General features: G+C 31.4%; 1 protein-coding gene across 4 annotated transcripts in view; it reads right to left on the reverse strand.

The window, feature by feature from the left end:
* Positions 1 to 7,314: 7,314 nt before the first annotated feature.
* LOC143069002 (uncharacterized) overlaps positions 7,315 to 24,519 on the reverse strand; it is a 32,076-nt gene continuing 14,871 nt past the window's right edge. For 2 of the 4 annotated variants that reach the window (XM_076243431.1, XM_076243429.1), the window contains exons 4-11: positions 19,347 to 19,440; positions 18,526 to 18,569; positions 16,703 to 17,085; positions 15,817 to 15,990; positions 14,754 to 14,866; positions 14,428 to 14,460; positions 12,653 to 12,789; positions 7,315 to 11,749 (exon numbers count right to left, since the gene is read on the reverse strand). In XM_076243431.1, coding sequence (XP_076099546.1) covers positions 11,715 to 11,749; positions 12,653 to 12,789; positions 14,428 to 14,460; positions 14,754 to 14,866; positions 15,817 to 15,990; positions 16,703 to 17,085; positions 18,526 to 18,569; positions 19,347 to 19,440 — 1,013 coding nt within the window. In that variant the 3' untranslated portion in view covers positions 7,315 to 11,714. The remainder of the gene's footprint in view (positions 11,750 to 12,652; positions 12,790 to 14,427; positions 14,461 to 14,753; positions 14,867 to 15,816; positions 15,991 to 16,702; positions 17,086 to 18,525; positions 18,570 to 19,346; positions 19,441 to 24,519) is intronic. The other 2 variants (XM_076243430.1, XM_076243432.1) reach the window with 2 other exon arrangements.

The raw sequence follows: 24,519 nt of genomic DNA on the forward strand, positions 1-24,519 counted from the left end.
ATAGGTGTATTCTGAATTACTGCAATTACACGACATAGGTGTATTTTCAGTGATATATGTATTTTACTGAATAGATCTCACCAAGGTTTATCCATAAATGGACTAGTCTTTGGGATAGTCCATCTCTATAAAGATTCACCTACTTCAAAATGAACTCAACTTAGGGACAGTTCATTCTTTTAAAGATTCACCTACATCAAAATGGACTTAACTTTGGGACAGTTTATTCTTTAAAGATTCACCTACTTCAAAATAGACTAAACTTTGGAACAGTTCTTTCTTTAAAGATTCACCTGCTTCAAAATGGACTTACTTCGGGACAGTTCATTTCTTTAAAGGTTCATCTACTTCCAAATGGACTTAAATTCTTTGGAACAGTCCATTTCTTTAAAGATTCACCTACTTCAAAATGGACTTCACTTTGGGACAGTTCATTCTTTAAAAATTCACCTACTTCCAAATGGTCTTATAAACTTTGGAACAGTCCATTTCAAGGGATTCACATACTTCAAAATGGACTTAACTTTTACAACTGACAACATTTTTTGGCAAGATATACCTAATATTTAGTTGACTGGACCATAACCTAATAAAAGTTCTTCATCAGTTGTAGCTATATTACCCGACTTTGCAAGGGCTGTATAGCCAGTAAAGGTCGTTAAAAACTTCCATTTGTGGTTGCTATATTACCATACTAGTTTTTTCCTCAGTTACTTGCTTGTTTCTAGAAGGGATCAATGTTTCACAAAAAGAAATTTGGATGGAAAACTTTCATTTTAATGTGAAAAAGTCAAATATAATGATAAAATTATGATGTCACAATCTTGTCTTTAGACTCCTTGACTCTATGTATTTCACTATAACATGTGCATATTTGAAGCAGGTTTTCATTGGCAATCATACCAAATCTCCTTATTTTAAAGTGGTACAGTAGTTTGACTACTTAGACCACTAGACTGCCAAGGCCCCAAGTGTATGATCAATAAATAAACTTTTTTTTGTATGTTCATTATTAACACTGCTAACTGACTAAACAAAGAGATGTGCAAGCACTGATAGAGAGTAAATACAATTTATTACCCACTCCCAGAGAAGATATAACGATACCCCTGCCAGCTAAAAGTATAGGGTAAACAGGAAGTTGTTGAGTGGTGAATCTGAAAAGGCATCACACAGTATAGCTACCACATTTAAATCCTTGTTATCCCTTTCCTCCACTGATTTTTTTTTTTTGCATAATTGATTCGCATAGGATTTTTCAATAAAATGCTGAAAATATGCTTTAAAGTAAAAAATGTACTAATGCATTGTGAACCAGATGCTCCGAAGGGCGTAGCTTTATACGACCGCAGAGGTTGAACCCTGAACGGTTGGGGCAAGTATGGACACAACATTCAAGCTGGATTCAGCTCCAAATTTGGATTGTGATTAAATAGTTGACACAGCATAGGTTTCTGACACAGAATGAATGTGTTCTAATGAACTTAAAATTTTTGTTTTCTCTTAGAGCAATTCACTATGCTGTTGAATATTAATCCTCTCAAAAAAATGTTTGAAGAAATTTTCTTTTTTATTTATGAAATTTCAAATGAGAACCAGGTGCTCCGCAGGGCGCAGCTTTATACGACCGCAGAGGTCGAACCCTGAACAGTTGGGGCAAGTATGGACAAAACATTCAAGCATGATACAGCTCTGAATTTGGATTGTGATCAAATTTTTGACATTACATGGTTTTTTTTTACACAAAACAAATGCCAAGATTTTACAAATCAATTAAAGATTTCTTCTTCAAACTTTTTAAATCTAAAATTAAATAGTTGACACAGCATAGGTTTCTGACACAGAATGAATGTGGTCTAATGAACTTAAAAGGGTTTTTTTGCCTTTGAGCAAATCACTATGCTGTTGAATATTAATCCTCTCAAAAAAATGTTTGAAGAAATTTTCTTTTTATTTATGAAATCTGAAATGAGAAAAATTTAACCCCCCCCCCTTTTTTTCACATCCCCATTTCCCTTTTTCAAAACTGATATCAATTCAAATTTCTAATGGAGTTTGCAACAATAACTACTCATTTAAATACATCATAAAATATTAAGATGTAAAAAAAACTGCTTGTTATCACTGAATGGTAAAGATTATTTAAATTTATCAGTTGGTAGTAAAAAGTGTATATACATTGTATATTGTATATAACAAAGATTTAAGTTGATTCTGGACAAAGAAAGATAACTCCATTTAAAAAAAATTCTTGCTATTGCACAAATAGGATATTTCTTGCTTACTATTCTGGACAAAGAAAGATAACTCTAATTAAAAAAAAATTTGCTATTTCACAATATTGTGCAATTAGATATTTCTTGCCATTGCACAATACTGTGCAATTGAAAAGACTTGCTATTGCACAATACTTAATATAATAATTTTAGATCCTGATTTGGACCAACTTGAAAACTGGGCCCATAATCAAAAATCTAAGTACATGTTTAGATTCAGCATATCAAAGAGGCCCAAGAATTCAATTTTTGTTAAAATCAAACTTAGTTTAATTTTGGACCCTTTGGACTTTAATGTAGAATTTGAAATTTGAAAACAGGACCAAAAATGAAGAATCTACATACACAGTTAGATTTGGCATATCAAAGAACCCCAAGGATTCAATTTTTGATGAAATCAAACAAAGTTTAATTTTGGACCCTTTGGACCTTAATGTAGACCAATTTGAAAACTGGACCAAAAAAACTTCAATAATCAAGAATCTAAGTACATTTTTAGATTCAACATATCAAAGAACCCAACCGATTCATTTTTTGTCAAAATCAAACTAAGTTTAATTTTGGACCCTTTGGACCTTAATGTAGACCAATTTGAAAACGGGACCAAAAGTTGAGAATCTACATATACAGTTAGATTCGGCATATCAAAGAACCCCAATTATTCAATTTTGATGAAATCAAACAAAGTTTAATTTTGGACCCTTTGGGCCCCTTTTTCCTAAACTGTTGGGACCAAAACTCCCAAAATCAATACCAACCTTCCTTTTATGGTCATAAGCCTTGTGTTTAAATTTCATAGATTTGTATTTACTTATACTAACATTATAGTGCGAAAACCAAGAAAAATGCTTATTTGGGTCCCTTTTTGGCCCCTAATTCCTAATCTGTTGGGTCCTAAACTCCCAAAATAAATACCAACCTTCCTTTTGTGGTCATAAACATTGTGTTTAAATTTCATAGATTTCCATTTACTTAACCTAAGGTTATTGTGCAAAAACCAAGAAAAATGCTTATTTGGGCCCTTTATTGGCCCCTTATTCCTAAACTATTGAAACCAAAACTCCCAAAATCAATCCCAATCTTTCTTTTGTGGTCATAAACCTTGTGTCAAAATTTCATAGATTTCTATTAACTTAAACTAAAGTTATGGTGCGAAAACCAAGAAAATGCTTATTTGGGCCCTTTTTGGCCCCTTATTCCTAAAATGTTGGGACCAAAACTCCCAAAATCAATACCAACCTTCCTTTTATGGTCATAAACCTTGTGTTAAAATTTCATAGATTTCTATTCACTTTTACTAAAGTTAGAGTGCGAAAACTAAAAGTATTCGGACGCCGGACGACGACGACGACGACGACGACGACGACGACGACGACGACGACGCAGACGCCAACGTGATAGCAATATACGACGAAAATTTTTTCAAAATTTGCGGTCGTATAAAAATTGAACCCAATTTTTTTAATCACATCCCCCTTTCCCTTATTCCAAAACTAATCTCAATTAAAATTTCTAATGGAGTTTGCAACAATAACTACTCATTTAAATACATCATAAAATATTAAGATGTAAAAAAACTGCTTGTTATCACTGAATGGTAAAGATTATTTTAATTTATCAGTTGGTAGTAAAAAGTGAATATACATTGTATATTGTATATAACAAAGATTTAAGTTGATTCTGGACAAAGAAAGATAACTCCAATTAAAAAAAATCTTACTATTGTACAATATTTTGCAATTAGATATTTCTTGCTTACTATTCTGGACAAAGAAAAATAACTCTAATTAAAAAAAAAATTGCTATTTCACAATATTGTGCAATTAGATATTTCTTGCCATTGCGCAATACTGTGCAATTGAAAAGACTTGCTATTGCACAATACTTAATATAATAATTTTAGATCCTGATTTAGACCAACTTGAAAACTGGGCCCATAATAAAAAATCTAAGTACATTTTTGGATTCAGCATATCAAAGAACCCCAAGATTTCAATTTTTGTTAAAATCAGACTAAGTTTAATTTTGGACCCTTTGGACTTTAGTGTAGACCAATTTGAAAACAGGACCAAAAATGAAGAATCTACATACACAGTTAGATTTGGCATATCAAAGAACCCCAAGGATTCAATTTTTGATGAAATCAAACAAAGTTTAATTTTGGACCCTTTGGACCTTAATGTAGACCAATTTGAAAACTGGACCAAAAAAACTTCAATAATCAAGAATCTAAGTACATTTTTAGATTCAACATATCAAAGAACCCAACCGATTCATTTTTTGTCAAAATCAAACTAAGTTTAATTTTGGACCCTTTGGACCTTAATGTAGACCAATTTGAAAACGGGACCAAAAGTTGAGAATCTACATATACAGTTAGATTCGGCATATCAAAGAACCCCAATTATTCAATTTTGATGAAATCAAACAAAGTTTAATTTTGGACCCTTTGGGCCCCTTTTTCCTAAACTGTTGGGACCAAAACTCCCAAAATCAATACCAACCTTCCTTTTATGGTCATAAGCCTTGTGTTTAAATTTCATAGATTTGTATTTACTTATACTAACATTATAGTGCGAAAACCAAGAAAAATGCTTATTTGGGTCCCTTTTTGGCCCCTAATTCCTAATCTGTTGGGTCCTAAACTCCCAAAATAAATACCAACCTTCCTTTTGTGGTCATAAACATTGTGTTTAAATTTCATAGATTTCCATTTACTTAACCTAAGGTTATTGTGCAAAAACCAAGAAAAATGCTTATTTGGGCCCTTTATTGGCCCCTTATTCCTAAACTATTGAAACCAAAACTCCCAAAATCAATCCCAATCTTTCTTTTGTGGTCATAAACCTTGTGTCAAAATTTCATAGATTTCTATTAACTTAAACTAAAGTTATGGTGCGAAAACCAAGAAAATGCTTATTTGGGCCCTTTTTGGCCCCTTATTCCTAAAATGTTGGGACCAAAACTCCCAAAATCAATACCAACCTTCCTTTTATGGTCATAAACCTTGTGTTAAAATTTCATAGATTTCTATTCACTTTTACTAAAGTTAGAGTGCGAAAACTAAAAGTATTCGGACGCCGGACGACGACGACGACGACGACGACGACGACGACGACGACGACGACGACGCAGACGCCAACGTGATAGCAATATACGACGAAAATTTTTTCAAAATTTGCGGTCGTATAAAAATTGAACCCAATTTTTTTAATCACATCCCCCTTTCCCTTATTCCAAAACTAATCTCAATTAAAATTTCTAATGGAGTTTGCAACAATAACTACTCATTTAAATACATCATAAAATATTAAGATGTAAAAAAACTGCTTGTTATCACTGAATGGTAAAGATTATTTTAATTTATCAGTTGGTAGTAAAAAGTGAATATACATTGTATATTGTATATAACAAAGATTTAAGTTGATTCTGGACAAAGAAAGATAACTCCAATTAAAAAAAATCTTACTATTGTACAATATTTTGCAATTAGATATTTCTTGCTTACTATTCTGGACAAAGAAAAATAACTCTAATTAAAAAAAAAATTGCTATTTCACAATATTGTGCAATTAGATATTTCTTGCCATTGCGCAATACTGTGCAATTGAAAAGACTTGCTATTGCACAATACTTAATATAATAATTTTAGATCCTGATTTAGACCAACTTGAAAACTGGGCCCATAATAAAAAATCTAAGTACATTTTTGGATTCAGCATATCAAAGAACCCCAAGATTTCAATTTTTGTTAAAATCAGACTAAGTTTAATTTTGGACCCTTTGGACTTTAGTGTAGACCAATTTGAAAACAGGACCAAAAATGAAGAATCTACATACACAGTTAGATTTGGTATATCAAAGAACCCCATTTATTCAATTTTTGATGAAATCAAACAAAGTTTAATTTTGGACCCCGATTTGGACCAACTTGAAAACTGGGCCAATAATCAAGAATCTAAGTACATTTTTAGATTCAGCATATCAAAGAACCTAACTGATTCATTTTTTGTCAAAATCAAACTAAGTTTAATTTTGGACCCTTTGGACCTTAATGTAGACCAATTTGAAAACGGGACCAAAAGTTAAGAATCTACATACACAGTCATGACAGTTAGATTCGGCATATCAAAGAACCCCAATTATTCAATTTTGATGAAATCAAACAAAGTTTAATTTTGGACCCTTTGGGCCCCTTATTCTGTTGGGACCAAAACTCCCAAAATCAATACCAACCTTCCTTTTATGGTCATAAACCTTGTGTTTAAATTTCATAGATTTCTATTTACTTAAACTAAAGTTATTGTGCGAAAACCAAGAATAATGCTTATTTAGGCCCTTTTTTGGCCCCTAATTCCTAAACTGTTGAAACCAAAACTCCCAAAATCAATCCCAACCGTTCTTTTGTGGTCATAAACCTTGTGTCAAAATTTCATAGATTTCTATTAACTTAAACTAAAGTTATAGTGCGAAAACCAAGAAAATGCTTATTTGGGCCCTTTTTGGCCCCTAATTCCTAAAATGTTGGGACCAAAACTCCCAAAATCAATACCAACCTTCCTTTTGTGGTCATAAACCTTGTGTCAAAATTTCATAGATTTCCATTCACTTTTACTAAAGTTAGAGTGCGAAAACTAAAAGTATTCGGACGACGACGACGACACAGACGACGACGCCAACGTGATAGCAATATACGACGAAAAATTTTTCAAATTTTGCGGTCGTATAAAAACAAATATTTCATCAAATAAATTGTAAGTAGGATATTCCTATGATATTCCTTTTCATATTGGATACAAATTTTATCAAGTTTACTGCAGACACTTTGTATTCAAAGCATTTCAACTGAGGTACTACACAGGCGTCAATATGGAGTAAAGGGGGCAGCGTCAATAGGTGTCACTATGGAGGAAAGGAATATGAGTTCTTTAGAAAGATGAGACGAATAATATTCATGGAAGGGACTGACAGATGGACAGAGGTAATACAGTAAACCCCCACTTTTTTAAAGCATGGGTATAATAATAAAACAATTAAGTATAAAAGCATAGTTTATTTTGTAGATGATAAATAGATTACACTATATGTTCAACTGTACAATATGGCACTAGGATGCCAACAGAGATCTTCTGCCCCGCCCCCTACAGATTTGTTCATTCTACAATTCTCAAATTAGATTTATTTTTCACCTGTTCATTTCACATATGATTCAATATCAGCCTATTTATAGCAGAATCAATCTATTCAATTACCGATTTCAAAACGAGAATTATTTTAAAGAGGTAGAAATGTCCACAGGCACTATCAAACAAAATAAACTAAAACGAGCAAAATCTTTTTACCATTACAGCCTCAGAAAGCTATGCACTTGGTTATAATCAATACAAATTTGAACACAATGGTTAATTTACAAATATTGCTAAAATGTCTTGAAAAATCTAGTTTAATGTATCAAATATGCAAAAAAAAAAAGTTCATCTACAAAAACTTTCTGTCTTTGTCATAGATCCTAGAATGTATATGTTGTGATTTTACTGTATAAATTCCTACAATCTTAATCTAAATTGTGAATAAATATCAACTGCTTGATACATGGCTGCCATATTTGACCTAATGACCTAATGAGAAACATAAACCAATCAATCATCATCTCCAAAGCCAATTTACAAAAGGGAGATCACAAATACTAAAATTCAAATTATCTCCCCTTGTCACCACTGTAAAATAATAAATTAAAGCCAGCCATTTTTCCTAAACCAAGTTAGTTAAGTCGTAAGAACTACCAATGGGAGACAATAACTGTTGTTAAAGGAATGTTTCTCATATTCACATCAAATCACAAAATGATATTAAATAATCAAAGAAGCAACAAATAATGATTTTAAGTAGTGAAAAATTACTGTCATGATTAATTATCTATGAAATAAATTCAATACAATATTAAAGCAAATTTCATTTCCTAATTCATGTATCACAAATGAAAAATGAGTATGCAACTACTGGATATTGTTGGTAATGTACAAAACAAAAAATCTTATCTATTTTATAAAAATATAAACAAGAGAAAGCAGTTTGGTCAGTTAATCGATAATTATATATTATATTGCTTCACTCCAAAAAAAAATGTAGACAATGCTAAAAGTTCAATACATGGTTTTGACTGGAATACAATGCAAGAATTAAAAAAAACTCTTTTACAAAATGTTTACTGTTTATGCATGATAAATACTGATAAATTAGTTCTAACGGCTGGACATTGCCTATACAACATTATTTTAGCGTTTCTATAATGACCACAATTTATTACATACATTTTGAAAAGTTCTCAATGCATAATTATTGCTAATTATGCCCAAAATATGGTTCCGACTTAATCTGACAAAATTCAACTATTAAAGGTTGTTAAGCTAAAAATTATTCAGATTTAAGGAAATGATTAAAGTTATGCTATCAACACTGAGAATCTTTTTTCTGCAAAAACTATCTTGTTACAATTTTTCGCAATAACAAAATCATAACTAAAATATTAGAAATGAACAATTTATGTTAAAAAAAAGAGCCATCATCATTTATAAGAAACTTCTCTTTGAACACTGTAGAACCAGTGCATTCCTTCTTGCTTCAAATCAACCAAAAACAGAGATTTGTTATATTTGGTCTATCAAACCTTTGGTTCCAGGAACAAAAAAATCTACAACAAAATTCAATAACACAAGGCTTGGCCTTTCATAGTAATAAAAATAACAAGCTATACAATAACATACATATACATAGTCCTGGATCATGTGTTTGGCAAAATGATTTTTGTAATATACATATATGTGCTCTTTATGGGTTATGTACAGTGCTATTATCTACAGAAATATTTGTTTCAGCATACAAGTACATTTGTAATGGGAGCAGCCATTTTGAAAGTTTTGTAGATTTCAATTTCTTGTCCAAGTCATTTCAAAAGTCTTGTATATTTGATTGCCCATTAAGTATTAAGACGTAAAGGAACAAAAGCTATTTTTACAGGATATTTTAAATGTTAAATATTGAACTCTTTGCCAATTCCGAAGGACGTTCATAGCAGTTTGGAAGAAATGTATTTATTATTATTAAAGGGTAGATAACTGAAAAACCATGTCAAATGTTCTTTAATGCTATTCACAATATTTTTTTTATATATTGAATCCCTATAAATTTCAAATATTTAATTATATAGCATTTATATAGAACTTATAGGGATCTTCAAACACTAAATAAAATTGAACAACTCAGGTACAAAAAGACACCTTCTCATTATAATTTTCCTAAGTAATACAATAATGGAAGCCTTTCATCAATATCATTTTACACGGAGTGGTTATTAATAACTCCTCTCTGATAACATAAAATCATGCTTCTTCTTTATAATTATAATCCCATATATTCGATAAATCCAGCTATAAACTCCTGCTATCACAAATATCAATCACAACCTCAAATGAGATTCTTGAATGTTATACATACTCGATTATTATCCCATTACACATTTACATCTTACATACTGTATAAGGTTTCAAAAGATTTCCTTTATATCAAAACATACAACATGCCATTTTCTAGGTTCAACAGATATTTCTTAACAAAAAAATGGGCTACTTTACACTTAAAATTGAATTAAGAAAAAACATAAATTTGTATTGATCACTAGCCTTTCTAATTATTACTTATTATAAAATACTAATGTTAATTCAGAAATTATTGCGATGTTTAATTGCGAAAAATGCAACAGGGTTATCATCCCAATTATTAAACTCGCATTTTGAAATTTTTTCTGTGAATCAAAGAGTTTTTTTCAGAATATCGCAACAATTAAATCGCATTTTAGTCTAAAATGACAAAATCGCAATAATAAATGCACGCAATAATTTCTGAATTTAGAGTATTCAAAATCGATGACAGTGCATTCCCAACTTCCTTATATAGCCTCTCTTAATCCCTTACACATATTTAATTAGGTCATCAGTAGTCAAGTTGAATGGACTAAATGCAAGACAATTAGTTAGAAATAGCAAAAATCTGGTATAAATCTTTATTTTAAAGATATAAAATTCCCCTCAACTTTTTTATCTAATTTCGACCATAAATGATACGGAAAAATAAATGACATGCAGAATGGCAAGTTTAAACCTGAGAACAACAGAACTCAAAGCATTCTCTGTTTTGTGTAATGCATGTCTAATTTTGGCTTTCATGAATAAAAAAATAAATATTCTTTTTGATCATAATGATTAAATTTAATAGTTGTGAAAATATCTGTGATAAATATTCTTAGAAGCCTTATTATTACACTTCTCTGTAATGTTGGATCTTTATGGAATACGATTATATTTAAAAGCAAATATGCATTCAAGACTACATGCGATATGCTTTATGTATTCTTAACTTGCCAAAAACGAGAAAAACTCTTGCTGCAGCGCTGCACATATTATCCAACCCCCCCAAAAAAACTGTTATCATCAAATGAACAAAAAATACTTCAAGGTTCTACAACTAAATACCAAGCAAATCTCCCCATATAAAACCTATTAATGTGATAAGCTGATTATTATACTTAAATATAGATATTTACATAAATCTGTTACAAAAATTTTGATTCTTACTGTAAGATTTTAAAATCTATATAGAAGGAAAAGAGATCATTAAAGTGAGAAAAATTGATAATTGTTCTAAAATAAGAAATCAATGGAAAGTTTAGATATTAACAAATAAACTTTTGCCCAACTGTTCTTAAAGCTAACTTTTTGTTTCACTTGCAATGGTACTGGACACCCTTGAAATTTTTATATTTACTTTTTTCTTTCTCAATTTGAACTTGAAACGACCAGTTGATTTGTAGTTTATTTAAACTTTTGGTATTAGTATTTCTTTGTAAGTTTAACAATGATAAAAACATTCTGCTGGAAAAAACCTTGGTATAGCACTTTTCATATTATTGGAATTAAAACTTAAAACTTCATATGAGAGTGATTATATTAAATAAATGTTTTACATGATTATAACCTTTCTGATATATGCAGATAATCTTAATACTTGTTAAAACATGAGCAAAGCATTTCATGTATCCATAATACTTGATTACTTCCCCTTTCTCACTCTCCTGTGTACATTAAAATAATTAAAACTGGAATAGCTCTGGTAACTGCTGTCTTTGGTTGAAACACACATTTTTAGTACCAGTCAATTATGGCAATGGACCAAGTTAGAAAATCATCCTCCAATCACTGACCAGCAATCCTGTACAAATTATAATCACATGTTAATTGAGCTTTGTTCACTGGGATGACATTCTAAGCAGGTCTATTGCATATGACAATATTACACAGCAGCATACTGGTCAATCCAGAATCACTGTAAGCACCATTTGATGATTCATTGATTTTGATCCCAATTTTGTCTTTGTTCTAGTTTTCATCTGTGTGCTGCTGAAAGCTCTTCTCTGATAGCTGAAAAAGATAAATTAACATATGTGATAGCTGAAAAAGATAAACATATAAACAGTAATCGTTTTGAAAATATCAATTTTTAAATAAAACTCATGACATAAGCAATTCAGAAATTAAAACAGCTTGATTGAAATTTATGTTTGCCTAAATCTATATCCAAATATTTCTTTATATAAAAGATGAGAACATGTTAAAATCTAATACAATAGGAAATTTTTGTTAAGTGAGTGGACCGGGACACTGGAAAAAGATATGGTAAACAGGAACACAATCTAATCTATCTCAGACCCCTAAACTAGAATGTGTCCCTAGTACACGGATGCCCCACTTGCACTATCATTTTCTATGTTCAATGGACTGTGAAATTGTGATAAAAACTCTTAATTTGGCATTAAAATTTGAAAGATCATTTCGAAGGGAACATGTGTAGTAAGTTTCAAGTTGATTGGACTTCAACTTCATCAAAAACTACCTTAACCAAAAACTTTAACCTAAAGTGGGACAGATGGATGGACCGACGCACAGAAGAAAAAACGGACGCACTGACCAGAAAACATAATACCCCTTTACTATCGTAGGTGGGGCATAAAATCTTTCCAAAAAAGTGTTGCAAATGTTCTTAATGTGTGTGGTAGTCTAACTACATGAGGCATTAAAAACATGCAAATTGTAAAAAGATTGAAGCCTTGAACAGTAGCACTGAGATGTAATCTTTTAAGATTGTAAACTTCCTAATATTTTATATAAACATCATTTTTTCTATCAATTTTTTTCAAGCAAACAAGAAATAACAAAAACATATGTTTTCCTGTTGCAGGAAGGTAACACTTATGGACAACAACAGGGTCTACAAATTTTTTTTTTACCATTTGAAGGAGCAAATATATATTCTAAATTTCTTACCACTTATGATTTCCATTTTGACTTTTTGTAGTTCTAGTCGTACTTCATTCATAATTTCTATTTTTAAATTGTCTAATGCTGAATTTGTTGGTCCATTTGATAATGGTTCTGGAGGTGGATTTAATGAATCTTTTCTCCTGTTAACACAAAAAATACATTATTTAGCATTACTTCTAATTAAATAAACATTTTACATATAATCAACAAGTTATTTCACTTTTATCAGTAATATTTTATTAATAAACTATAGACTGCCATCATTTTTTTGTTGTTGCCAATACAATGTGATATAAAACAATTTAAATTTTATTCCCTAATTTGTACATGGAAGCCATACAAACTGTAAGGAATTGTAGCCTTGATTAAAATCATAAATGAATAATCTTGAATAAAGAATTTCAAGATCACCTAAAACTAATACAGCAGAAAGCCTTTAGTGTGTACATAGATAAAGTTAACATTTTTGGTTAGCTTGCTTGCTAACTGAACCATAAAGTCATTATTAGGTTAGCTTAACTACCCTCAATGAAGAGAAGACTAGTCTGACAGATAACTAATTTATCTGTCTGTAGGACTAGACTACTAAGAAAGAAGGGTACTATACCTAACCTAATGATGACTTCACAGTTCAGCTAACAAGCAAGCTGACCAAAGATTCTACATTTACCTACGCACTCAATCGTTCTGCTGTTATAATAATCAGCCAGTATTAGATATTTGAATCAATACTGGTTAACTTTTATACAATGTACATATACTTTAGCAAGTACAGATAAAAATGAAGTTAAGTTTCCTTGTTTGTGGAGTACAAATTCTACATAATATTATATATACTACCTTAAATTTCTACCTATATTTCAGCTATAACTTTCAATGTCATATTGGATATTTATACATTATCATCATTTCTATTTGCAAAAGTAATAAAACTTAGAAATTTAGAAGAGTGTCCCGGAGAAGGTTCTTTAAAAATATAGAATTACATGCTTAAGTACATAAGTGTGTGTATGTGAAAATTATTTTAATTGAAATCTCTTGATTGTACTTGAACAGAAATAAGGAAGTACTATAATTGATCACATTACATTTTTTAAGGTGTCACAATTTCACTTGACAAAGGAAGTCAGTAGGTTTATTCATAAGAATTTTATTATTTGTATAATAAAGACAGTTTGTTGCACAAGTTCAATTAAGTGTATTTGAGGAATTTAAGGATGCATCAGAGATTTTTAACATGCAAAGTCAGTTTTTTTAGCAATTATAGTGCCAGATTTGAAGAAAATCTCTGTTTGTAATGACTGGCAATTTCAATTAAATAATGGTTGACATTTTGATATTTTTAAACACCATCATATCACAATTTTGAAATTTATGTTGATAGGACAAGATATATAATTTACTAGATCTTAATTTGACAAGAAACAATATTTCAGTGTAAATTAGAAATTTCACTGTATGGTATAACGTAGAAAAGTGAAAAATAACTTTTCATATTTAGTATTTAAATAGACATTATTGCTATTTTGAAATCTGCACCGCTTGACCCTAGAATCTGCACATCTTGAACAATGGTGTTAAAATCACTATCCCATTGTGGCGCCACATTAGATATTTTCTATTATATCTTAAAAATTTTAAGGGAACAGTTATGGCGAACAAAGAACGATAATGTAAATCACTTCTCAACAAAAGTGAGTATAGCAAATGTGAAATCAATCAGACAAAGAAAAGTGGAGAAGACAGTTAATTTCTTAAAACTAGAATATTTTACTCACTTAAATGATGGAGAAGCAAATGGTTTTAAACTGCTAAAAATACAGTTGAAACATAACTGATATTCGTTATATCTCAGATAACAGCAACATTTAAATTTTACATAAAATAAATTAGGAACATTATATCATATTATCATATTATGTTTTTGATGTAGACAATTTATGCAAAACCAAAACTACAAATAACCAATATATATTTTGCCATGGTTTAAACTTTTAAACTTGTGTTAAAAAACTCTGCATTTTAATATCCACTTTTATTAATTCCTTGAGCCTTGTCAACTATGAACACACCTGTGAGACTCTTGTACAAAACTATAAATTACCTTCTGATTTTAGGAGAATCTGCTCCATTATTTACTGGGGGCACCCTGTTTGTTGGGGGACCAGACGACCTATCTCGTTGTCTTCTGTCTAGACTGTTTGTTGAAGCTGACTCCTGAAAAAGATAGACTCGAGTTAGTTTTTTTATGAATAAGTTACACTGATTGACACGATGTCAGCTGGTGTAAATGACATCATTGAACAATCAGTTTTAATGATATAAGCAATGCACACAGGAAATGTACAGGAAATGCATGAATTTGAAAGTAGTCTGTTGGTTATTATCAATATTTGAATTAATCTGTCGTCCAACGGTCTATATCACTTGCCTCAGCTCTTTAATAAAATTGCATATGACGGCTTTGTGACTTTGTGACGACAAATACGTTGACTCTTTTTTAATAACTTTAATAATGTATAAATCAACATTAATTAGTTTGACCCAAACTCATCAAGATGTCTAATGGTTTTCTAGTGAAACAAAGAAAACATTTGATTCTATCATGCAAAATATGCAATTACAACGAGATAAATCATTTATCTGGCTGTCTGCATATTCATATTGAAAAATAACAGATGCTAGACACAATATGAAGCCTTTTAGATCAGAGTTTGCCTTTTAAAGCAGGGTTTAAACATACACGCTCAGTGTTGACAGGCTAGTATAGTGACTCATAGTTGCTAACTTCTACTCCATTATGTCTGTAGAGAATAGTTGTTTCATTGGCAATCTTACCATATCATTTTATAGTGATAATATAGATAAAATATTTAGACAACCTTGCAAGGGAGGCTACTTTATAACTACAGAAAGTAGTCTGTTGTCAAACTATAACATTGAAAAAGTAAAATAACATAACTACAGAAACTGAGGAAAACTCCAAATAGGAAAGCCCCATAGAAAATTGGCATAATCAAAAGATCAAACACATCACACGAATGGATAACAATTGTCCTATTCCTGACTTGGTACAGGCATATTCTAATGTAGAAAATGGTGAATTAAACCTGGTTTTATGACTAGCTAAACCTCTTACTTGTATGACAGTCACATGTAATTCATACCTTAACTTCTGGTGCAGGCTGTGGTACACCATCCACATCATTTTTCTTTCGATTCAACTTTTTCTGTAGTTCTGACATAAAGTCGCCACCCCCTCCTCCACCCCCACCACTACCAGTACTAGAATTAGACCCTCTACTACCAGGTTCAGCCGATGAGGGTCTAGCAGCATTATCCTAAAGGATAAGAAATATAAGTTTAATTAAAGATTAATATACTGTTATACAAGGCTGATAGTATTGCTTATCTGCAAAACAACTTTGTATTGTGTTGAGTATTGTGAAGTATACTTAATTGCTTACAATATCTATGTGACATCTTAATTCTAAAATATTTATTCTGACAATAATTCACAGGGACAAAGGCATTTCTTATAAAACCATTCTGAATTCTGAATATCAATCTGTTGATACCTATAGTTTCATATTGCCCAAGATCATGTTTTCTCTGCTTGTTAATTATATAATGACATCTTTACACTAAATCCAATGGGTGTTGGATGTGTACTGATTGATAGTTTAGTCTTGGATTCATGATTTTTTCATTAGATGTTATTGGCTTTGAACAATTACCATCTATTTATTTAAATAAAGATTAATAAAATAAAAATATTCACTAGTACTGAAACAGTAGAACAAAATTACTAAATTATAGACATATACACCAGACTTTAAGAAAACAAATATAATTTCTGATAAAAATCATTTTTTTAGGAAGGAGGAAAAATTGTATTTCTATGGAAACATTGTAACAAATCTTTTCCCTGGTTTTATCAATTTCTGCAAACAAAGTCTGTACTTTATTGAAAAGTTTCATTTATCAATAAACAAAGATTAAACCAGATTTTCCAAGAATAATAATGAATTCGCAGTATTTCTTAATACTTACATTGGAATCAGGATTTACATGTTTCAGGGCACTTGATTTCTTTGCTAAAGCTTCTGCCAAGGATCCCATTCCTCCACCACCACCTCCTCCTGATTTAGCTGGACTGGACCCAGCACCTGGCATTGGTGGTGGCGCAGGGGGTGGTGGTACTCCTGGTCCTGGAGGTGGAGGCACACCTGGTCCTGGAGGTGGTGGTGCTCCTGGTCCAGGAGGTGGAGGTGCAGGTGGTGCTGCAGGAGGAGCAGGAGGTGCTGGGGGAGCAGGGGGTGCAACAGGGGCTTGGGGAGCTCCAGGTGGTGGCCCTGGTGCGGGAGGAGGAGCCTGAGCAGCAGCAGGTTGTGTATACTGTGGTTGTGGAGGACCTGGCTGGCTATACTGTGGAGCTGAAACAGATGGAGCATAATAACTAGCTTGTTGACTAGAGCAATAAGGATCATTTTGAGAAGCTGAAAAGGAATAGTTTGTGTTATACTGCATTTGATGCTGCAGCTCAGGAGCACCATCAATATTTTGAAGGGTTGACATATATTCATTCTTCTCATTGGGTTCTCTTTTGACAATTTGCTGAGAACCAAAATATAATGAGGGTGTACCAAAGTATTCTGGATCACTCTGAGCCCTTGAAAACAGCTGTTGATCGGTTGAAGTATAATAGTTTGGGTCATCACTAGGAATGGAGGACTGTCGATATAAAACACCCTTGCTATATTGAGGAACTGAAATATAGTAAAATCAAAAGGCATAGATCCTGACTGACATGACAGAAGAAAAAATACATTAAAATATTCTCTACATGCACTTCAAAACAAGGTGCACGTAGAGCACTTTTAATACTGTTTAAACCTTCTTCTAATACTAATACTGCAAACAAATTTAATTCACTTCAATATTCATAATTGGATTCATATTTGTAGGGCTGTTCCATTAAAACATACATGTTTTACAGTCAGGAACATAATGTTCAGAGTTTATCATTTCTTGGTGTGGTTCAAAAGTGTTTCTCGTTTAGATTAGACTGGTGGTTTTCCCATTTCAAAAATGGTTTTACACTAGTCCTTTTTTGGGGTCCTTAATAACTTTGCTGTTGGGTGTGAGCCAAGGCCCTGTGTTGTAGACCTATTTAAGCCTATAATGGTTTACTTTTACAAACTGTGACATGGATGGAGAGTTGTCTCATTAGTACTCGTACCACTTCTTCTTTATATATATATCTATCACTTCTTCTTTATATATCTATATGGTAACAAGGGATGGCGATTTAAAAATTGGGCATATATTTGTTTTATTTATTCAGTTGACAGATGCAAAAATAAGGAACAAACGCTTTCCACTGTAAAAGCAGATTTTATCATATTTAGCAAGATTACTTTCTCAAACTTAAGCAAGAAAATTAATCCGAAACTAAATCCATTTTAGTGACAACAATATGACATTTTGACCCTAAGATAATTAAACTTTCCACAAAATAACCTGACAACCAGAAATTTCCACAAGGTTCTGGAAATACAAATGAATGATTCCATCTAATCTATAAAACTTTTTAAAAAGTTTGATGCATCAATGACCAATTAACTTAATGCAACCAGACAGATTCTCGAAAAGTATATAAATTACCTTGTCAGAATGACAGTCTCTAATCCATTAGATACTCTTATACCTACTTCTGTTAAATTAATCAATCATGTATGAATAATAAATAGATAGGGAAACTGCTACTAGATAAACTTTGGGTCCTTTTACATTGTATTTTCAGATTAATCTTAGTGTGTTCCTGATTATTCAGGAGTTTTAGTATAATTAAAACATATCAAAAACCTGCTTACCTCCCCCTGATGGGTGTCTCACATGACCTGGGTGTGGTGGATGTCTGTAAACAAAAATATTGATATTTTACCAAATCACATGACTTTAGAAATCAGGGTTTGATTCCCATAAGTACATGTACTGAAAACAGCAATATATTATTAAGCAGATCAATTACCAAGTAATTTTGGTACCTATTAAAACGTTTAAAACCACTGCATTTGTTTGCACCTGTCCTTAGTCAGAAACCTGATGTTCAGTGGTTGTCAATTGTTGATGTGGTTCATCAGTGTTTCTCATTTCTCTTTTTTGATATAGATTAGACTGTTGGTTTTCCAGTTTGAAAGGTTTTACACTAGTCATTTTGGGTGCCCTTTATAGCTTGAAGTTCAATGTGAACCAAAGCTTTGTGTTGAAAGCTGTACTTTAACCCTTAAATGGTTAACTTTTACAATTTGTGACCTGGATGGAGAGTTGTCTCATTGGCACTCATACCACATCTTCTTATATCTTTATACAATTTCAGATATCTGTTCAAAATCATTTTTAATCTTTGATGCATGTTTTTTTTTATTTTATTTTATTATTTTTGGCTTTGAACTAGCTGTCGATAACTGTGAGTACTCTCAGATCTGTACTAAGTGTCATTTTGTTGTGGGGATATTGATACCCTGCACGCCTGGTCTGTGTTTTGTAAGATGTCTTTCAGCTTTAATAATTGTTAAATAGGTTATTACTTTCACTTATAAAACAGCTGTGAAGAAAGATTACAAATTGAAAAGTATGAGATATATAATTTCAGGAAACTAAATTTTCTCAACACTTATTATCCAGTACTAACCTTTCAGGTTCTTCATGAACATGTTGTGGTGCATTATAAGATTGAGGAACTTGACCTTGTGGTGGAGGAGGGGGTGCATGTTGTGCAGCCAATTCTGAAAAAAATATAATAAAATTTTAACAGCCAATTGAGACATCTAATAATGAATTCATCTATCCTGTTTCTATTATTCAGTGTCTGAATTAAAGATTTGCAACCAGGCTACTGAGTTTCTATTGGTTTAAATTTATGGCATGTGATATTGTTTCAAACTTTCACATGATATGAAAACCAATTACAATTCACCATCTTAAGTTAAACTGAGTGTTCAGGCCAGTAACCACATGTCTAATAGTGATCACATATATCCAGCTCTACCTTTGATGCAGTCTGCAGCTTTCTAATACCAGAAAAATACAGATGATTAATTGCCCTAAGAAATAAGATCTATTTTCCCATGCATTAATACTGCAACAAAAATCTGATACAAACATTGTTACTGCTTAAGTGAACTTGAATATACTTTTAACACTGGACAATGCAAATAAATTTGCAAATGTGAAGCAAGAATATGGGCCCATAGGACAAGTTGTGAAACACCAACTTCAGCTAAAGTAAACATGTGAACTCAGTTATTAGCTAAAGATATCACAACTTCATAGCCTAGAAATTTAACCTGAAAATTTACTGGTTTCCCACATTCCCATGATATCAGTGAGTCAGGAAACAGTATAAATATAATAAAAGTTCATATCAAATTGTCCATCTGTACCAAATTTCATGTTGATCTGACCTCAACTTCCTTGATAAAAAAAATACTGTAATTAAACACTGAAAACTTTAATCTGGTATGGAACAGACTAACCTAATAACAGACAGAAATAATATTTGTCAAATGTGCAATTTGAAACCTATTCATATTCAATTATTATAAATTAAGAAACTATTGTTTTTTATTAATGAGGAGGATGCAACTTATTGAGTTTCAAAATATAAAGAAATCACATATTTGATAGGTATGTCTGTATTGAGTGTTTTCTAATACTGCAATGATTGAATTTTGTTCAATTTTCAAAAATAGCAATGATAAATGCACACAATAATTTCTGAATTTACAGTAAACATGACTGCAGGTGCCCAGCCATATAATCTCCATTTAAATGAAATGTACCAATGCTAATTAAACAGCATGTCAAATACCATTGACTTATCATAAGTGGTTTCTGTTAAACTGACCTTAACACAAAACTAAATATGTTAAGTTGTTATCTTTACTAATCATTGATATTATGTTGATAGTCCTTAATATAAAGCTTTATTACAACTGTCACATAAACTTAACATTAACAAAGAAAACTAAACATTGACCCATGAACCATGAAAATCAGGTCAAGGTCAGATAAACCATGCCAGGCAGACATGTACAGCTAACAATTCTTTCATACAACAAATATATTTGACATATTGCTTATAGTTTAAGAAAAACAGACCAAAACACAATAACTTAACATTGAGCAATGAACTGTAAAAATGAGATCAAGGTCAAATAAAACCTGCGCAACAGATATATATATATATCATAAAATATTTCCATACACCAAATATAGTTGACTTATCACATACAGTATTAGAAATAAAGACTAAAACTCAAAATCTTAACTTTGACCACTGAACCATGAAAATGAGGTCAAGGTCAGATGACACCTGCCAGCTAGACATGTACACCTTACAATCATTCTAAACACTAAATATAGTAGACCTATTGCATAACATTAAAGAAAAACAGACCAAAACACAAAAACTTAACTATAACCACTGAACCATGAAAATGAGGTCAAGGTTAGATGACACATGCCATTTGGATATGTACACCTAACAGTCCTTCCATACACCAAATATACAAGACCTACTGCTTATAGTATCTGAGATATGGACTTGACCACCAAAACTAAACCTTGTTCACTGATCCATGAAATGAGGTCGAGGTCAAGTGAAAACTGTCTGACGGGCATGAGGACCTTGCAAGGTACACACATACCAAATATAGATATCCTATTACTTATTATAAGAGAGAATTTAACATTACAAAAAATCTCAACTTTTTTTTCAAGTAGTCACTGAACCATGAAAATGAGGTCAAGGACATTGGACATGTGACTGACGGACTTCGTATCATGATGTATCTATATACAAAGTATGAAGCATCCAGGTCTTCCACCTTTTAAAATATAAAGCTTCTAAGAAGTTAGCTAACACTGTCGCCACCGCTGGATCACTTTCCCAATGTCAAGCTTTCTGCGACAAAAGTCACAGGCTCAACAAAAACTATATGTATATAAAGATCAAACCACTTGAGATAAATTAACAGTTTTTTACTATATCTGCAGAAATTGTTGTAGAATTCTAGATGGCATCAATTTTAGGTCGCAAGAATGTATCAGGTGTTAAAAATTTCAAACTCTGATAAAGGGGGTGGGGTGGGGGAAAAGAGGTGTCATATACATGTTATTCCTCTCTATTCTTGCCCATGAGGGGAAAGTTACCCATCTTTCACACCTCATAGAAATAAGACTGTGTTAGAATAACACCCCAATTTGAACACCATATCTTAAAATTTAAAGATTTAAGTTTTTACTGCATAAAATTAAGGACAATAAAACTTTAAAATCCTGCATGTTCATTTAGCTTTTAATAACATGTACAGTGTAGCATAAAACCACGAAACACAATAAAAAGGTGAAAACTTTTATGACTTAACAATACCTCAATTATTTCACTGAAACTAAGCAAGACAATATACAATTTACTTCAAACTAAATTGAGGAAGTAACTAGAAATAGAGCTTTCATGATAAAAACAATTTAAAACAGTGTTCCCATGCTTTTATGACTGACAATCACCTTCCCATACTTCTCTGATTGACTTATTTGACAATGGCTTATTTGTTTATTTACTGTCTTCTATAACCACTCCAGGATGTAGTCAATATAAATTTATAGTATTGGTTTTAAAATAGAATGACCATCTTCAACTCAATAAAACAATATTTATAACAGTTTTCCTTATAGGGCAACCAGTGTATTTAAATTATTATGCATTGGCTATTTCAGGTGACTTTGTCATGTTGAGAGCTTTTAAAGCTTCCTATACTGGTGTTGATCATTGTTGAAGGTCATACAGTAACATTTATTTAATGAAATCTACATCATAAGGTCTCTGATGGATAGTTTTCTCATTGGAAATCATACCACATTTCCTAATTTCTATTTTTCTGCACGTGTACATTTTTATGTTGCATTTAGATTTTCCACAGTCAACAAACATAATGTTATTGTCTGTAAAGGTCTGTTCATGAAACAAAAGATGATGTTCATTTTAAAAGTCATGCTGCTGCAGGTCATTGTTTTCCTGCAAACATATAAATTCACTATTGTTTATATGAATACAAGGAGATGTGGGGTATTTGAGGGTGAGACAGCAACCCATTAACTTAATAACCCCATAAAATACATCTAAAGGTAACCATTTAGTCTAGTAATTAAAAGGTAAACATCCACTGTTACATGTATAGATATTTTTCCCTCTGGCATTGTCAACTATCACTGGTTTTGCCTGAATAAATATGTTACAAACCTGTGTCTTATCTTGACTCAGTGTTGCTTTTTTGTTTCAGTATGCACTACAACACCCATACTATTTATAGATAATTAGGGCCATGTGAGAATAAAAATTTATGGAGGTGGATCAATTTATAAGATTTTAAGACCCTATCCACCCATTAAATACAAATTTTCGTTTTACACTTATTATAAAATTGTAAGGAAAATGCAACCACTCATGGCCATATTTAAGGTGGTACCTAACACTACAGGGAGATAACTCTGTAAAATCAGCTAAACGTTTTAATTCCATTGTGTTGTTAAGGGAATATTAAGCTTCTCGATGATCAAAATCAGTGTTTGTCAAAATGCTATATAACCAGTGTAATATTTCTGATAAAATGGTTGGTTCAAATTTTTTGAATTTTTTATATCACTGTCAAAGGGTCAAAGTAAATACTTTGTCAAAAGTGGAACAGCCCTAAAGTGAAACCAAATCATGTACAGTAAAACAATGACCCTCAGTAATATAACTAGTAAGTTTATAATTTATACAGGAAGAAGTTTTTACTTCACTACCTTGATACAAACAATGTTGATTTCCTGATACATACAACAACATACAATGACATAGGATATCTATACTTATATAGTGATACCAATCTTCACTATTGTTGTTTACTTTCTGTTGTCTATAAATAGATCAACAAAACAAACTTACAAGCAGTTATAGCTTACTTGAATTGTTAAACATTTGTTAATTCTTGGTCTTTTAAAGCTTGCTATGCAGAATGGGTTTTGCTCATTGTTGAAGGCTGTACAGTGAATTATAGTTGTGAACTTTTGGTTCTCTGGTGGAGAATTGTCTCATCGGCAATTGTACCAGTGATATCACATCTTATTTTCATATTTGTTCATGTACAATACTGAGACCAAATTACTGCTCTTTAAATCTGAATTTTTATTCGTAAATTTTAGTTCTAGAAAACTCAAAAAAGCCTTTCAATTTCTCCTTTATCCTGAATATGCAGAAAAGATATATGCTACTAGACATAAAAAAAACTTCAAGCAATTTAAAATATTTCTAAATATAAATTGTATATACATGTTCTTTAATAGCTAAACAAAAAACTTAGCAAAAATAAACTTCTCTCTATCTGAAAAGCACCAACCAATGCATGTGTTAGCTGTATTAGAATGTCATTGGTTATATAAGTAGGGATAACAACTGTTTATTATGAACAACTCTTGGAGGTAGACTAAAAATGAAAGTTAAGTGGAATAGGGTATGTATATTACTAAAATTAGAGTGATTTGGTTAAAACCTTTGCTATGATGTCAAAATGAGGTCTTGATATTTGAACTATGTCCTCAAAATGTATTTTAACAACATTTGAAATAAATTAAAATACAATATGATGTACAAATGATGTATCAAATTAATCATAATAAGAGAAATTTTCCCCCATAAAAAACATTTTTACAATGCAAATCAAAAACATTATTATTTGATTTTATAAGTGGTTTCATTAATCTTTTTAAAACAAAATTCTTGGTAAAAATAAAAAATGGTGCTCATTTTTTTTAATATCCGC

The sequence above is a fragment of the Mytilus galloprovincialis genome, chromosome 3 (genome assembly GCF_965363235.1).
Source record: "Mytilus galloprovincialis chromosome 3, xbMytGall1.hap1.1, whole genome shotgun sequence".
Lineage (NCBI taxonomy): Eukaryota > Metazoa > Mollusca > Bivalvia > Mytilida > Mytilidae > Mytilus > Mytilus galloprovincialis.